This window comes from Rhineura floridana, chromosome 7 (assembly GCF_030035675.1).
Source record: "Rhineura floridana isolate rRhiFlo1 chromosome 7, rRhiFlo1.hap2, whole genome shotgun sequence".
Lineage (NCBI taxonomy): Eukaryota > Metazoa > Chordata > Lepidosauria > Squamata > Rhineuridae > Rhineura > Rhineura floridana.
The window spans coordinates 38,054,416-38,072,709 of record NC_084486.1 but is presented as its reverse complement, the minus strand read 5'-3'; the positions used below and the strand labels follow the sequence as shown (position 1 = coordinate 38,072,709).

The 18,294-nt window shown below is 40.0% G+C and overlaps 1 protein-coding gene across 1 annotated transcript in view; it reads right to left on the bottom strand.

Annotated features, from left to right (window-relative positions):
- Positions 1-10,701, bottom strand: part of LOC133388844 (microsomal triglyceride transfer protein large subunit-like) — a 31,833-nt gene extending 21,132 nt beyond the window's left edge. Inside the window, exons 1-7 of the mRNA XM_061635258.1 lie at positions 10,499-10,701; positions 7,899-8,086; positions 6,563-6,697; positions 4,695-4,802; positions 3,580-3,696; positions 1,078-1,217; positions 354-504 (exon numbers count right to left, since the gene is read on the bottom strand). Of these exons, the coding sequence (XP_061491242.1) occupies positions 354-504; positions 1,078-1,217; positions 3,580-3,696; positions 4,695-4,802; positions 6,563-6,697; positions 7,899-8,086; positions 10,499-10,565 (906 nt within the window). The 5' untranslated portion in view covers positions 10,566-10,701. The remainder of the gene's footprint in view (positions 1-353; positions 505-1,077; positions 1,218-3,579; positions 3,697-4,694; positions 4,803-6,562; positions 6,698-7,898; positions 8,087-10,498) is intronic.
- Between the last annotated feature and the right edge of the window lie 7,593 nt (positions 10,702-18,294).

Here is an 18,294-nt window from a genome sequence, read left to right as displayed (position 1 = left end):
GGTACTTGATCTGGTTCATGAGGTATAAACTGGTCCTGTATTTATGGAAGTTATCATTTTTTCAAGGCTGATTCGCCTTGTATTTGATTCCTTTCTTTTGTTCTTTTGCTTTTTAAATATTGTATGTTTGAAAAACGTTTGAATAATATGATGTATGAGGTGGCACATGTCCATCGCTCTCCTCTGAGGGAAAATATATATTCACACCTGTTACCAATGTGAAAGGAGCCAAGGGATGAGGTCTCAACACTATTATCTAATTTCTGGATTGGGCCTCTATCCTGCAGGGTGGTTGGTTTTTTTTAACATATTGGTTAATCTGGAACTATGCAAGGGTTTTTCTTCCCACTCACTGTTGGGCACTGAGTGCAGGTCCTCATGGAAGGATCACTTGCTATATTAATGGGTTGAGGTTTTCTCAGCACAGCAGCCAGGGCTTCCTGAGGACTCTTTCCAGGTAATTCTTTTGATCCAGGCACTTGAGTCACAAGTTCCAGATGTTGCCTGAGGGGGGAAAAAAGCCTGGTGATAGGAACTCTTAAACTTGCTTCAGATCATGAAGTGGTAATATGCTGTTGTTGAATGAAATAGATATGGATGTAAGTGAACTCTTTGGTATTTTTCAGATTATGCAAATAGGAGAGTCAGTGTAGTGTAGTGGTTAGGGTGTCGAACTAGAACCTGGCAGATCAGGGTTCAAATCCCCACTCAGCCATGAAGTGCACTGGGGGAATCTCAGCCTAACCTACCTCACAGGATGGTGACGATAACATGGGGAGTGGCAGAAACCATGAATGCCACCTTGAGCTCCTTGGAGGAAAGCTGGGATATAAATAAATGAATAAATAAATAAATAAATTTGAGACATGGTGAGGCAGACTTCAGAAACTTTTATGCCAGTTTGTTGCCCATGTGCAAAATTTGCTTAAGGCTCGTATGTTTCTCCTTACACTTTATCCTCAGCTTCAAGGAAATCAAGACTAGAGAGAACTCCATTTTCTGATTACGATCAAAAGAGGGAGTCACTCACCATCTCCAACATACTGGGCCTACTAAATGTACCAGTGCAGAACCAACCTGGAGGTGATATTGACTCCCAAAGAAGACTTCAGGGTTAGAGAGATTGCGTGACTTTCCTCAGACAATGCTGACTTGATGAGATGTCCTTCCATAGAGTAAAGGCTTTTACTTAAGGGGTGCCACTGAACTCCAAAAATCTGTGAAAGGAAAAGAAATGTTTCCTCACTGAATCCTGGTTCTGGCTCGAGCATTGTCTGGAAGAGCATTGGTGCTGCATGGAAAGCTGGCTTTCTTGCAAGCGACTCTGGAGCAGCCAGTCTACCAATTGCTATTATCCTCCACTAAAAAAGCCGAAAAGGTCAAAATGTGTTTGGCAGTTTGGACTGTAACTCTCCTAGGATATGGATGGCTTAGTTATATTCTCTGTCTTACCACACATCTTTTATGTGGTTATTGTACTGAAAGGTTTTTGCATTTTAAATATTTTATTTTTCATGTGATTTACGACCACAACTGCGCACGATTTGTTGCATTTGTACGGTTCATGTGCCTTACTGGTTGGTGGCTAAAAAGTGAGCTATGCCAGCCATGTCCTTTGTTAGAGAAATTGCAGGTTAATGGTCTGGGATGGCTGATATTGCTAAGAGATCATCCCTGGAATCTCTAGAGTATAAGGCAAGGCCATTGGAAAGTGTCTCATTCACTCTCCCCAACTAAGTAGAGAGGGCTAAGGATGTGTGTGTGTTAAAGAGGGGGGGAAAGGGAGGAGGTAATAATAGGAGTTTTGAGAGAGAGAGACGGAGACAGACAGAGAGAGAACTCAGCTCAGGCTTGAAGGCTGAAAGTATTTTGAGGTTTCTCCCTCCTGCAGAAATGATGTGGCACAGTGCATCTCCAGCCTGGTAGGTGCATGCTATATTTCGTGCTTCTACCTGTGTGTTTTCTACACATATAATATTTGATTTATTATTTACAAATATAACAATGCACTTAGTCTCCAGCAATCTCTCCTCAAAAAAGAAGCCAAATCTTGGTAAGTGGTGCCCCTGGAACTCCTTTTTACCTTTCCAGGAGCATCTAACACTATCATCATCATCATCATCAATCATCAAATGTACACTCTATGTGTTGTGTTCATCAAATATTTCATAGTGAATCAGCCTAGAAAAATTGATGCTTATGTGGACTTTGATATCATAGTATGGGAAAACAAAGAAATGCAATTTTCTTACCATTTTGTTTCCAGTCCTTACGCATTTTGGGGGGCTCAACACTTTCCAAAAATATCTCTGGAGCCATGAGGGCTAGAAAATTTACTTTTTAAACATTAGAATTTTAATTCTTGGAATTGAAATAAGATTATGCAGAGAATATAAAAACTGTCCTACATTATGTCAGACCTCTCTATTTCCTATTCGACCCTGCTTTTGCTAATTATTTTATTTATTTATAATTACATTTATATTCCACCTTTCCTCCAGGGACCTCAAGGTGGCATACAAAGATGGTTCTCCCCCTCCTGATTTTTTCCTCACAATAACCCTGTGAGGTAGATTAGGCTGAGGACAGTGAGTGGCCCAAGGTCACCCAGTGAGCTTTGTTGGAATGTATGAGATTCAACTCCAACTTGTGTGTTGAGGCTGCATGGGGTTAAAAAGGGTAGCTAGAGAGGAGACCTCTTGGTTGCTAGGCTATACCTGTCCTTTGTTCTCCTGCTGTCTCTCCCCTTCCTGCTAGACTGATATGCAAAGGATGTTGATCCCAGTTCCTTCCCTCCTTCCTAGTCTTCTTTCTCTAGAGAGGGGAGCAGAAATCTTTCCTTTGTGTCTTCCTCTCCTCCAGCATGAGGGCGAGCACTGGGTGCAGTGCTTGCTGCTCCAATGTAGCTAGTTAGCTAGATATAGGACTCTTTCCTATCAAGCATGTACTTCCAGAATAAAGTAGTTATTTCTTATTTTAAAGCTTAAAGCCTCTGTCTGACTAATTTGCAGGGAAGGTAGAATCTTAGCAAAGATTCAAACACACACACATAAGCTCGCTCAATACTCTCCGTTCCGCTACACAACTCTGCAGGGTCCTAAAGGACATTGGGCCCAACGTCCTATAAGTTTCATGGCTGAGCGGGGATTTGAACCCTGGTCTACTTGGTCTCAATCCAGTACTCTCACCACCATACAACACTGTCTCTCACTGATTTTTATTTGACGTTGGAACATAGAATGGGCTTTTAATTTACAGATACCCCAAGCTTTCCAACAGTTGAAAAGTTTTGTGTCTGAGAAAAAAGAGCTATGTAGTGTCACACCCCACCTGTAATTTTTGTAGATGTAATTTTTTTGATCCTTTTAATGAACTTATCACTTCTTTCATGGTGCCTTTTGTGTTTTCTCTGAAGATACCGCATCACATCCAACTAAAGAGTTTACTTTGAGTATGATTTATCTGGCTACATCAACCCACTGATTTCAGGGGTGTTTGTGGGGTAGACTACTATTATGACAATTGTAAGACAGAGCTGGATAATAGAAAGACAGATAATTATAATTTGAACTGACTTACTTTGTTAACAGTACTGAATCCAAATGCTGGTCTTATGCAGCCTTGGAGGTCTTTTATCTTCAGAACAGAATCCTTAGAGACTCTGTAGGTAACTTGACAGCTCCCAGAAATGTCATCCTAAACAACATAAACGGGGAAATTATGAGTAGAATAATGGATGATGTAAGAAATAGGATTGTGATGGGTTGTATTTTTTTATAACAGCAGGGGGGGGGGACCTGTAGGCCTCCAGATGTTGTTGGACTTCAACCTCCATCAGCCCAGCCAGCATTGCCAATGGCCGGAGATGATGTTCAGCGTCATCGCTTGGGGGGGGGGGCACAAAGTTCCTCACCCAGATCTATAAGACTGGTGGGCACTAGGAAAAGGGCCTTTTTGATGATAGCCCCATATCTGTAGAACTCCACTGCAAGAGACAGATCTTTTGAGCTGCTTTGAATAAGATGCTGAAAATATGCTTTGTGTTGTTCTTGGTTTCATACTGTTGGTTTTAAGTTGTCTTTGTTAGCTATTTAAGGGTGCAATCTTATACCCATTTACCTGGGAGTAAGCCTCATTTAACTCAGTGGGACTTACTTCTGCGTAGACATGTACAGGACTACATTGTATATTAATTTTATACGAGTGCAGCGCCAGTTTTTGACATGACTTCAACTGCTCTATTAACACTGAAATGTATTTTGCTGGCATTGTGTGTTATCCTTACTACTTAAACTGTCTTTACATGTGAGTGGCTTTAAAGGCAGCCTAGAAATCTTTAAAATAAATATTTTTTAAAAATCCACTTTCTTCCAGTTATCTCCCAAACCCAGTGATCCCTGCTCAAAATGCACAAGTGCTCATTACAGATTCTGTGAGATCTGAAAGCACTTGGCCTTGGATTTTAACAACAGGTTAACAAATTGAGTGGGTACATGATAAGACCTGGCCAATTATCAATGGTGGACACAGTGAATTTGACCCCCATGGTATTTCCTTGTTGGCCATAGACTGGGTTAGGTGAAAGCATTTCTTTTAGAAGATGTGAAAAATCCTGGGTATGCAAGTACAATTACAGCTGTATAAGGATACCAGCAGTATTTGTTATCAACACTCAAGGTAAAACTGCATTGTACCTCTGTCACTGTTCCAGAATGGGTCTGAAACTGGAGAAGGCTGACAAGGCCTCGCTTCAGGTCCAAAGTTAAAGGGCTTCCTGCTTTGTCTCCATAGATGCCTTCAACCTGCAAAATAAAAGCAAGGCTTTTATGGGAGAGAATCCTGACAGAGCTGAGGAAAGAGTAACAAAGAAGCACAAGTCATAGGTGTGTAGGTAAGTAATGCTTAGACATCCTTCCCCTACCTGGAGGGCTATCATTGGTTTCACACTGAGTAACAGCGGCATTAAGTTAAAAACCTGCTTTTTTGCACCCATAAGAATTGGGGGAAATGTCTGTTTCTCACTTCACTTTGGTTAGAATACCTCCACTTGGTCAAGAAAGGTCTTGGATGTGGGGACAGTTTTTTGCCGTGTGCATTTGTCAACTGTGTGGCCAGCACAAACAGCAGCTGCCCCCCCCATTCAGGGGGCAGTGTATGCAGTGGACGGCCTTCTCTGCTTGTGTAGGCTCTCTATGGCACTTGCAACCCTGATTCTAAATTGCGCAGGGAGCTTATGCTCCTCACTGCAGACATTCAGCCCTCAATGTGTAGAGGGTTGTGGGGATGGGTGACAAGGGTATGATAGAGGGACATATCCCTGCTCTCCCCTTCATGCAGTTATAATTGCATTGGTGGGTATGGAAGAGGTGAAGACTGACTGAAGTCACCAAGGCCACATTCACACCATACATATATTCCACTTGAAACAGTCATGGCTTCCCCCAAAGAAACCTGGGAAGGGTCATTTGTGAAGGGTGCTAAGAGTTGTTAAGAGACCCCTGTTCCCCGCTTAGAGCTTATAATTCTCAGAGTTCTCTGGGAAGAGGGACTGACTGTTAAACCACTCTGAGAAATGTAGCTCTGTGAAGAGAATAATGGTGGAATAAATGTATGATGTGAATGTGGCCCAAGTTATCATTTTGACATTCTTCTCATGCAAAACTTGCACAAGAACCATCAAATGTTTTCTTGTTAGCCAATGTGGGGGGAAATGTGCTCGATGAAATGATCCCAAACTCAAAGCAACGGCAGTAGCCTATTGAGAATCCCCAACAACTTGTCACACCACAGAGTGAAACAGATGCATGTTCATCCCTGGACAACAGCAGGATGGAGTGGTGACCTGCACAGGTGGACAGGCCATCCCAGGCCAAATGCCACAGACAGAACAGAGCTTGGAAAAGTTACTTTTTTGAACTACAACTCCCATCAGCCCCGGCACTGGCTGGGGCTGATGGGAGTTGTAGTTCAAAAAAGTAACTTTTCCAAGCTCTGAGACAGAATGTATGTATCGCCTCAAATCAGAATGCTTTTTCAATGAAGTCAGTTCACACATGTCAGCTGTTAATTATCATGTGTTTCAGTCACAGCTGGGTGCACATGGCCTCTTGAAATTCTCCACCCTATTTGTGAGCACTGGAATATGAAAGTACAAGAGTCTGTTATGTCCTTATGCAGGACTGGTTCTATCCTGTTTCGACTGAGAAATATATTGGGCTGAAGCAGTTGGGAAGAAGAGTCACTTCTGTCGCCTCCCTGGCTTATTAGTAGTAGTAGTATCAGGGCCTGGCCATTGATACTACATGGGCACAGTTGCCAACCTATAAGAAGCTGCACCTGCAGGTTCTGAAAGGACTTTCACCTTACTCAGGTAAGCATTGCATAACACTCTGTGCTCCACAAATTGCAATTCTAATGATGACAATGAAAAGGAAACATCCTTGTCTCCAGTGCTGGCTGCCTTGCATGAACCTGAAATTGGGAGTAAAAAATGAGCATAAAAGCAAGCTTTAAACAAACGGATCCTCCTCAGCACATGCGCAATGGGGGAATATTAACATACCTTCCCATTATTCCAATGGAGGAAAATGGGCTGCTGTAATTCTGTGGTGTTCATTGATCTTTTTGCAGATTGATCATCGTTAATAGTCTGACTCTTCCTTTGTTCCTGATCTTGATGGACTTGCAGGTCATGGATCTAAGGTCCCCAAATGAGCAAAATGAAAGTAAGAATTTTTTTCTTGCATAGTTACAGCCGCTGATGGCCAACATCTTTTGGCCAGTTGGTCTGAAGGGGACAATATTGCCCATTTTCACACATTTTCTCACATATTTTCCCATCCCATAAGGTCTTTGCAAATGAATCTCATTCTGGCGTCTTTCTCATCTCCCAGCTGAAGTTGGTGATAAGTGTTCAAAAACTGAACAGTTAAAGGGGAATGTGTATAAGTTATTTAAACATACTCAGGACTAGCCTGAGGCAAAAGGACTCAGTTGTTGTCGACTTCCACCTGAAATTCTTCCTCCCCATATCCTTCCCTATTGCAATAAGGCTCAGTCTTAAGAAATGTGTGCTCATTGTGGATATGGGAACCCATTTTAGAGGTGTTCCACAAAAACACACACATATACAATGACATATTGTGGTAAACTTCTTAAACAATAATTTTAAGCATTTTAAAAAGCCTACAGGAAAATCTGCTACCCTTATCAGACATGCTACCTTGCCTCTTGCAAAAGCCATCCCTGTTTAGCACTGAACATATATAGTTGTCATATAGAAAGAACTGGATAAAATAGTATTAGTGTGGAATTTATAATATTGAATAAAGTTAACTGAAATGTCAAACGTAATTAAAATAGCCCCTAGGTTTTGACCAAAGCACAGCAGTGTAACCTCAAGACATATTCAGGTATTATTTTCAATTGTGGGAAAACAACTACCACCATGGTATTTAGTGCCAATGCCTAGATATTCAATGATGTCCAGCAGGTATACTATAAGATTTATAAGAACGTAAAAAGAACTGTGCTGGACAAAGAGAAAGGCCTAGTCCAGTATCCTCTTGCTTGCAGTAATGAACTAGATGTTTATGTGAGGTCCACAAGCAGGGCAGGAGGGCAATAGCTTCTCCTGCTTTTGTTCCTTGTGTCCAGATTGGCCCAAGTGAATGAGTGAGTTATGAGTCAGACTATGTGACATTCCAAGTGAGTCCATTGAAAATGGAGCAAAGACCAAGTATCAGTTTTACTGCTGATGTTTCTCTAGAAGCCCAGGGATAGTGGGAAGAAATATACAGTCGGAACATAGCCAAAGAAATCCTGTGTTGGTTAGTAATAGATCACCAATGTTTTTCCCAAGAGTTTAAAACCCAATGTAGAATGAAGAGCTCACTGACTTGGATTTGAAGAAGCTGCTCCCCTGCATCGTAGGGATTTCTCCACAAGAGGTGAACATCAACCAAAGCTTCAACCTGGAGCTTGCTTCCCTGCAAAGACGACCTTGATAGATAGCTTAGCTGGCCATCCAGTGAGTACCGGTACTGATATAGGATTTCTGACTGGAAAGATGGTGCTTCCAGGTTCTCTGTAAAAGAGTCCTACACTGACATAACTTGAACACTTATAAATAAGATACTGAGTTGCAACTGGCCCAAGAATCCTGCCCAGCTAAGTTCCCCCACCCATCTCACAAACCCATGTTACTAAGGCAGTGTGGCTTAGTCCCACAGTACCTCAGTAACATCTCAGGCTCTTATGTGGACCAAACAGCCCCGTATCTCATGCCACTATTAACAGCTGGACAGAGGAAGGTGGAAGTAGTTCTGGCTGGAACACTAACATGATCAGTGTAGTTCTGTGTTATCAGAATGCCACAGGCTTTGATTACCATCATAAATACTGGGGCGGTGGGGGGAGAATGCGATGTATTTATTATTATTAAATTTATTTATTTATTAAATTTATATCCTGCCCTTCCTCCTAGAAGGACCCCAGGGTGGCAAACAAAAAAACCCTAAAAGGAATCTAAAACATCTTAAAAACGAAGCATCTTTAAAAACACATCAAAACAAAGCATCTTTAAAAACATATTAAAACAAAACATCTTTAAAAACATATTTTAAAAAAAGCTTTAGAAACATTAAAAAAGTAACTTCCACAGACTGAGATATGTCTCTACTTAAAAGGCTTGTTGAAAGAGGAAGGTCTTTAGTATGCGCTAAAAAGATAACACAAATGGTGCTTGTCTAATATTTAAGGGGAGGGAATTCCAAAGGGTAGGTGCCACAACACTAAAGGTCCACTTCCTATGTTGTGTGGAATGGACCTCCTGATAATTTAGTATCTGCAGGAGGCCCTTACCTGCAGAGCACAGTGATCAACTGGGTATATAAGGGTAAGATGATCTTTCAGGTATCCTGCTTCCAAGCTGCATAGGGCTTTTAAACCAAAACCAGCACCTTGAACTTGGCCTGGTAACTAATGGGCAGCCAGTGCAATTCTTTCAGCAGCAGGGTAACATGTTGGCAATACCTTGCCCCAGTGTGCAGTTTCGCTGCTGCACTTTGCACCAGCTGCAGCTTCCAGACCGACCTCAAGGGTACCCACATATAGAGCACATTACAGTAATCCAGCCTGGAGTTTACCAGTGCATGGACAGCAGTGATCAGGCTATCCTGGTGCGGAAACAGCCACAGCTGTCTTACCAGCCAAAGTTGGTAAAAGGCGCTCCTAGCCACTGAGGTCACCTGGGCTTCTACTGACAAGGATGAATCTAGGAGCACCCCTAGACTACAGACCTGCTCTTTCAGAGGGAGTAGAACCCCATTCAAAGCAGGCAACTGACCAATTATCTGAACTCAGTTACACTCTCTCTCTCTCTCTCAAACGCAATTTTAAGCAGGGTCAGGGAACCTGTGGGACTCCAACTCCCATCAGCCCCAACTAGTGTGACCAATGGTCAAAGATGATGGGAATTCTAGTCTAGCAGCATTTGAAGGGCCATAAGTTTCCCATTTCTTTTAAACAGACAAGAGAACAATCATTGATGAGATATTACATTGTCTCCAGGGGGATACTTTTAGATATTATTACAGATATTAATGGACATTTGTTAATCCTGTTCCTAACTAAGTTTTCTTTGAAATAAATTTCACTGATTTCCCTGCTCCACTTACTTCAATTGAATCAACTTTTCAGAAAGTAGGTTTAGAACTGCGGCATTAAAGGTTAATTGGGGGAAAAACCATAGGCACAAACCAGCCAGAGTTAAGTGTTTTTAATCCCTGAGATTCCAGTGGGAGAGATTTAAACATGTTTTTAACTTTGGCTTCATTGTGCCACATCTGTACCATCTCTCAATGCTGAATATGTTCATATTAAGCCTCCATAAACAGTAGGCTTTTATTGTGTTATGGGATGTTCCAATACATTACATTATTAAAATGTTTATTTTATATAACCATATTATGTAACAGTTTGAATACTCATAGCAATCAGGTAGTTACATTTCATAACCCATTTTATTAGGGATTCAGATTCTTTATTCTGCAAAAAGTCCATAACAGATCCAGGGATGAAAAAAACACATTTGTTTTCTATTGACCATTTTGTGTCTGTCAAAAGCAAGTGATTTTAAATTACTTTCTGTGCCATTGAGTTTTTTATTTCCCATGATCACAGAAAGCAACAGATGCTCCCATATTCAGAGAAATTCACAGGCAAGGTTCTGAATCCAGGAGTCTGAAGCGGACCTGCAGAGAGCTGTCTTGAAAGATCTGCTTGTGGTTAGTTGCCATGCCAATAGATCATGCACAAAGGGACTTGAAATGTGATCCTTTTCACAGCTTTCCTCCTTTGATTGCTTTGAGATCTAGAGTTGCAGTGAGTACCTGACATTTGAGCACTTTGTGTAAAGTAAGTTACAAGTGCTTACATCAAGTTGGATTCTTTCAGATTTCAGGCCCTCCCCAAAGCTTAAATCCATTGTCTCTCTTACCTTTCGCTGCAGAAGGAAAGAAGAAGAAAAGCAACCAACAGTATCTTGAAGCTGCCCACGAGTCCATGGTGTGGATTTATGTGTGCAAACCGAATCGCATTGATGGGCAGCGAATCCAGCAGGGGAGGGAGCAAGAGAAATGTAGCGGGGTGGTGAGAGACCCCTTGAGCCTAGATTCACAGTATCTGACAGGCAGTCCTGACTGCTTCCTATCCCCAAATTACACATCACAGGGAAAGCAAATGATTAATCGATGGCAGCAGCAAAAGCCTGGAATGTGGATCAACATTTACCAAAGCTTTGAGGGCAAATGCTGCAAGAAACATTTTGAAGTGGAACCTTTGGAATTTGCCAGTGTATATTCCCATGCAAAAGTCTCTCTCTCTCCCCCCCTCTCTTATATATGAAATGCACCTCTTCTATTTCCTACCCATCAGCCACATCTGTAGGAAAGTACTGCAATGGGCCCCCTTCCTCCTCCTCCTTGAAATAAATGGACACGGAGGAAACAGGCAAAGCAGTAAGAGGCAGCGTGTCTCTCTTCTCTTTGCCGACATCAAGAGGCTCAGTGTTCCAGCCTCTAAGATCATTACTTCCAGGGGCAGTCTGGAGGGAAAGGAAGAAGCCAGGCTTTGTGAATAAACTGACTGAGGAATGAGCGCATATATGCATATGCATGTACAAACCCAGCCAGATGAAATACATTTTAGCTTGTGTGATGTTTGTAAGAAGGCTTCTCTTAGGCTGGGCCATGAACTGAATTGTTTGGGAGAAAATAATTCATGGGAGGGCACGTAGCACTTTGTAGATAATTAAAGGTTCCAGTTCCTTTAATCTGATGAAATCATGGAATAGTCTTCCTGACGAGGTACGCCTGGCGCCGACATTACTATCTTTTCGGCGCCAGGTTAAAACTTTCCTGTTTTCCCAGGCATTTTAGTATGTGTAAAAATGTTTATGTTTTAAATTTAAATTTTAAGCTTTGAAAAAACTGTTTTAAATATGTGTTTTATTGTATCTTATGCTGATTGTTGTGAACCGCCCAGGGAGCTTCGGCTATGGGCGGTATATAAATTTAATAAAATGAAAATGAATGAAATGAAATGAAGTTGGCATTACTGTAAATTATCCGACAACACAAAGGCTAGGTGGTTTCCTAACTTTGGAGGAATAATCCCTTTATGGAACACACTCCCCAGTGCTGATGACTGTGCCAGTGTAAGCACTTTGCATCCTTGTTTCCATCTCAATCACTTAGATGGCTGGGGGGAGGGGGAGAAATCAAATGTTTTTGTTCATTACATAGTTCTTTTTAAAGAGGTTTTATAGGCTGTTTCTCAATTTATATAAATCCTTATATAAGTGGAGAACAATTTATAAAACCTTAATACAATTAAATCAATGTTAACTTGACTGCTTTACAAAACAATCGGCTTTCTGGCCTGGGATTGGCATGTTGAAGAGAGCTCTACAAATTGGAGAAATAAATTACAAGAGAGGTATGCCTTTTTAAAAATTTTGCATCACAGCAGCCACCATCTAACATATGCCTCTGTTGCATGTATTTGTGTGAACGCTCATTTCACTAGTCTCTTTTTGTTGTTATGTGCTTTCAAGTCGATTATGGCGACCCTATGAATCGGCGACCTCCAATAGCATCTATTATAAACCACCCTGTTCAGCTCTTGTAAGTTCAGGTCTGTGGCTTCCTTTATGGAACCAATCCATCTCTTCTTTGGTCTTCCTCTTTTTCTACTCCCTTCTCTTTTTCCCAGCATTATTGTCTTTTCTAGTGAATATGGGTATGTCATCAGTGCAGAACATTCACACAATCTGATGATTCCCAAGTGAATTTGTGAATTGATTCCATTGAAAAACATGGTGTTTGAGCTGATGCAAGGTGATAGGCAGGTTTTTGTCTATGGGGGTTTGATCTGTGTGATGGCTCATTGATTAAATCTACTGTGGCCTGGGTTTATATACTCACAACAGACTTCATGATCCAAACATTTTTGACACCTATTGGAAATGCCTGACACACGTCTGCCAGTCAGCAGCTCCAAGAAAAACATTATTAGTATATTATACATTTTCACTCATATTTCCCTCATTTACTAGTAAATGTCAACATTTATGAGGGCAATCTGGGAGAAAGGTCCAGAATTGTGAAGAGAGCAACTCCTGTTCAGATATATTATAGCACATAAAATATAAAAAGAAAGGCCAGCCACGTGGACACCCAAGGATCCAATAGAATTTAAGAATCATTAAACACCAGAAAATACTTAGCTACGCTGAGAGAATGCAATCCAACCCACCTTTAAAAGATGCCATTTTGGAAGTAATGCTTAATCATAGTTTGTTGTTATGTGCACAAGGTAGCCCTTGCCTTGGATTTGTGTATCTGCCCCCCCCCGGCACAGTGGCAAGGAGAAGATCAGAAGCATTTGCTTCTGTTCTGAAATTAACCAAAGTTCCTCATTATGTCTCAACTCATGGGAACACTGGTTAGTTTAACTATGGTTAGTGGAAACCAGCCAAGGAATGTAATTTATAAACCTGGTTTGTTCTTAATGGTTTATAACTAGGGATGAGGAATCTGTGCCCTCCAGACGTTGCTGAACTCTAACGCCCATCATCCCTGACCATTGGCTATGCTGCCTGGGGCTGATGGAAGCTGGAGTCCAACAACCTAAGAAGGGTTAGAGGTTCCCTATCCTTGGTTTAACTGTTTCCCAAGTTCAGAAATAATGGGAACTGGTTAGTTTAAAAGAGGAGGTGGATCCTTCAGATCTTTTCTTCATGGCTGGGCCAGAGCAGAAGAGAGGAGAGAACATTAAAGATACAGCCCTGTATCTCCCCTTTTTATAATGCAATTCCATGCTACAAGTGCAGTGTAGACGTGCAGCAAAAAGTGGAGAATCAAAGTTACGTCTCCAAGGATTTTTTTAAAACCTAGGTCTGCACATGCCCATATGTGTGGGCAGTTATGTTCATAAAGCAGATTTACATTCACTTTGGCTCTGATCTACATATGGGATTGCATCTAAGAGGCAGAGAAACTGCAGACAAAGGCAATTTCACATTTCAGCCACAGCATGTGTGGTCTCATGATGCTTGGAGATTTATTGCCCTCCACCGCCTCCTCCACCACCATCACCGCAGTCCTGGGCAGACATCAGAGGTATGGAAGGGAGGCTGCCTTGTCTATGCCAGCCCTTCCCAGACTCTAGTACAAGCCACAAAGAAGGAAGAGAAAGACTACGGAACAGATCAGGACAGGCATGCTGCAGTTGCTTCTGGAGGCATGTTTGTATTTAATCAGCACAAATCCACCTACTTGTTACTTAAAACCCGAACAAAGTGTGCCTGCAACACAAGATAAGAAGACTGCGGCTGTTCTTCTGAGGAAGCACACAAAGGACTGGGTAGTATCCCGCACATTCCACATGCAAATGCCTGATCAGGAGAACTCCCCCACCCCCATTATTCTAGTCAGTTTCACAATGCAACTAGAAAACGTGTCTGTCTGATTTCCTGGCTATTTAGGAAAATAAAGTTCTCAGTGCCCCCCTTCCATCCGCAGCAACAATTCAGAGCACCAAGCGGCAGTCACAAACAATTCTTTAAAAAAAACCCAAGACAAAATAGCAGAATTTTGTTACATCTTATTTGCGCTTCTGCTACTATCATGAAATGGAAATGGACTGCCTTCAAGTCGATCCCGACTTATGGTGACCCTATGAATAGGGTTTTCATGGTAAATGGTATTTAGAGGTGGTTTTACCATTGCCTTCCTCTGAGGCTGAGAGGCAGTGACAGGCCCAAGGTCACAACAACAACAAGCAAAACAGCGGCAGAGTGGGCACTGAGTAGAAATTGTTTCCAAAGAAGAAGTAATTAAGGAGTTTAAGGGCCCCTCCAGACAACCTTTTTATTGTGCATTCATGATGTTTTGTGCTCATGATGGTATCGGGGTGATTATATGTGATCCACCTATAAATTAAAGTTTATTATTATTATTATTAATACTATTTGCGCCTGCAAATCTTTTGGGGTGGACACACAGTTGTTTCCAATCAGTGCATGTTCCATAGCTTCCTGCTGTAATCCTCTGTTTTATACCACAAATGTTCCGGTATATATATATATTGTCTTGCTTTTGGTACGCTATAGCACAAGAGTGCCCCTCCATATGGAAAGATTGCAATGACCTTGGAGAATCATAGCAGGCTATGTCTGAAAGCACATGAGGCCACCGCTTGCTGACGCTAAGCAGATCTGGGTCTGGAATAAGTAAAATTAAACTAGGAAAGGCTCCAGGACCGGATGGATTATCGGCAGCGTATTACAAATGTTTGGAGGAGGAACTCTTGTTACCTTTACAATGTACAATGAATTTAATTTTGCAAGAGGGGAAGATACCGGATAGTTGGAAAAATGCTAATATAACATTAATACCGAAAGAGGAGCAGGACCTAACTAAAACAAAAAATTATCGGCCAATATCTTTATTGAATAATGACTATAAAATTTTTACAACGATTTTGGCAGAAAGAATGAAAATAATATTGCAACAATTTATTCAGGAAGATCAAGCGGGGTTTTTACCTAAAAGACAACTACGTGATAATGTCAGGAATGTTTTGAATGTGTTGGAATATTTAGAACAACGAAATGATATACAAGCAGCTTTGATTTTCTTGGATGCTGAGAAAGCATTTGATAATTTGAACTGGAAATTTATGTTTAAGGTTCTAGAGCAAATGGATTTTGGAGATAATTTTATAAAATGGATCAGATCGATTTATACATCACAGAAGGCACAGATAATTGTCAATGGGGATTTAACAGACTCATGTGAAATACAAAAGGGTACAAGACAGGGATGTCCATTGTCCCCTCTTTTATTTATTTTGGTTTTGGAAGTGCTGCTTAGAGATATAAGGCAAGACAAAAGGATTTCGGGAATAAAGATAAAAAAAGAGGAATATAAACTGAGAGCATTTGCTGACGACTTGATAATTGTGTTAGAAAATCCCTTGGAAGGAATTAAAGTATTGATGGATAAACTAAAAGAATTTGGGCCATTAGCAGGATTTAAGATCAACAACCAAAAAACAAAGATGTTGGTGAAAAAATTATCTTTAAGGGATCAAAAAGAGTTAATGGAGAAGACAGATTTTAAAATAGAAGAAAAGGTGAAATATTTAGGTATTATTATGACAAATAAAAATTCAAAGTTGTTTCATAATAATTATGAAAAATTATGGATAGAGATTAAGAAAGATTTGTTAAGATGGGACAAATTACAGTTGTCATTAATGGGTAGAATATCTGTAATAAAAATGAATGTATTGCCGAGAATGATGTTTCTATTTCAAACAATACCTGTAATATCCTCTGATTTACCTTTTAAACAATGGCAAAAAGATATTTCTAAATTTGTTTGGCAGGGGAAAAAACCAAGAGTTAAATTTAAATTATTACAAGACGCCAAAGAAAGAGGAGGACTGGGATTCCCAAATTTGAGACTTTATTTTGCTGCTTGTTGCTTAGTCTGGATAAAGGAATGGATTGTATTGAGGAACAAAAGATTATTGGATTTGGAGGGTCACAACCTGAAGTGGGGATGGCATGGATATCTATGGTATGATAAAGTAAAAGTTAATGTGGATTTTAATAATCATTTTATAAGATGTCCTCTGTTGAAAATATGGAATAAATACAAAACAAGTTTTCCCCCCCGAAAATACCACTATGTGTTTCAAGTCAAGAAGCATTTTATAGAAGAGAAATGGCTGGAAAAGAGAAATGGTTAACTTACCAAGAACTATTAGAAAATGTCCATGGAGAATATATAATGAAAGAGAGAGAACAACTAATAAAGGAAGGATATAGTTCTCAATGGTTTGCCTATTTACAATTGTTAGAAAGATTTAAAATGGACAAGAAAATGTATGGGTTTGAAATAAATAAATCTGATTTTGAAGTAGGTTTGTGTACAAATGATGAATGTATAATTGCGAAAATGTATAAATTTTTATTGAAAATGGATATGGAAGAAGAACAAGTAAAAAAGTGTATGGTCAAGTGGGCAAAATTTTTTGGTTACAATATACAAATGGATCAATGGGAAAATATGTGGAAAAAAGGTTTGAAATTTACATTATGCTATAATCTTAAAGAAAATTTTTATAAAATGATGTATCGTTGGTACATGACTCCAGAAAAGTTGTCAAAAATGTATAGTAATGTTTCTAATGTATGTTGGAAATGTAAACAACAAGAAGGATCTTTTTATCATATGTGGTGGTCGTGTAAACAGGCAAAAAATTTTTGGGCACAGATAGGTAGGATGATGCAAAAAATCTTAAAGATAAATATTCAGTCAAAGCCAGAATTATTTTTATTGGGTTTTATGGATAAACAAAAGGAAAAGAAATATGGAAAAATAATATTATATATGATTACGGCAGCAAGATTATTATATGCACAAAAGTGGAAAATGGAATCAATACCAACAACGGAAGAATGGCTACTGAAATTAATGGACTTAGTAGAGATGGACAAATTGACATGCCTTCTCAGAGAAAAAACGACAGATACATTTCTTAAGGAATGGAAGCCTCTTTTGGACTTTTTGTTGAAAGAAAAAAATGAGATGATGATAATGGGATTTGACGATTAATTAAGATAGACTATGGAAAAAAGTGAATTTCGTATGTTTTAGGGGACAGATTTGATATATATTATATACTTATAGCTGATCTGTGACAAATCGGAAGTCAAGTTTTTTTATTTTTATTTTTGTTGTATTGTTTTTGTTGTTTGATTTTGTTGTGTTTGTTTTAAAATTTGAATAATAAAAATTATTACAAAAAAAAAGAAAAGCAGTTTGGAGATCTATATCGTTGATGCGGGTTTCGATGGAGCGTCTAGCCGATTCTAAGTCTAGAGAGGCAAGGAACTCTATAGAAAAACCCAGACTTGTTAATTTAAGCTGGAATATTGTATTCCAGCAGTTTGGGTAGGCATCAATCCAAAGAAAGGATAGATAGTCTGAAGATGTAGATGTATAGACTTGTTTAAGCCAATATCTAAAGGCAGCAATCCAGGCGACGGATTTGAGGGAAGGCATGCCAGACTCTAAACGTAGGGCTGCTGCAGGTACACACCTAGGGACACCAAAAAGGGCACGGAGAAAAATAGATAAAACAGATTCAACTGAAGAATTAAAACTCCGGATCCAAAGTGATATTCCAAAAAACAATTGGGGAAGGATTTTAGCTTTAAAAACTTGGATGGCAGCTGGAAAATACTGTCCACCCTTGGTAAAATAAAAATTTAAAATACTCTTTAATGTGTTGCGAGCGGTCTGAACTGCGGAACGAATGTGGGGTATCCATGAAAGGGAGGAATGGAAGGTGACACCAAGATATTTATATTGTCTAACCTGAGAGATCTTCTGGTCGCTAATTGTCCAATCAGAAACTACTTTACGCTTGGAAAAGACCAGTATTTGGAGTAGTTAATTGAAAGAAGGTTGTCATTACAATACTTTATAAAGGCCCGAAAGAGTCGTTTGAGTCCGACTTTAGACAAAGATAGGAGGGCTGCATCGTCAGCATAAAGTAGGAGAAGACAGATTTGGTTGGCCACCTTAGGGGGGTGAAAGTCGGGGGAACAGCAGCGGACATTCAGGTCATTTAAAAACAGATTAAACAACAAGGGGGCTAAAATACATTATTGCCTGACTCCATTGGTGATGGGGATGGAGTTGGTTAATGTTCCAT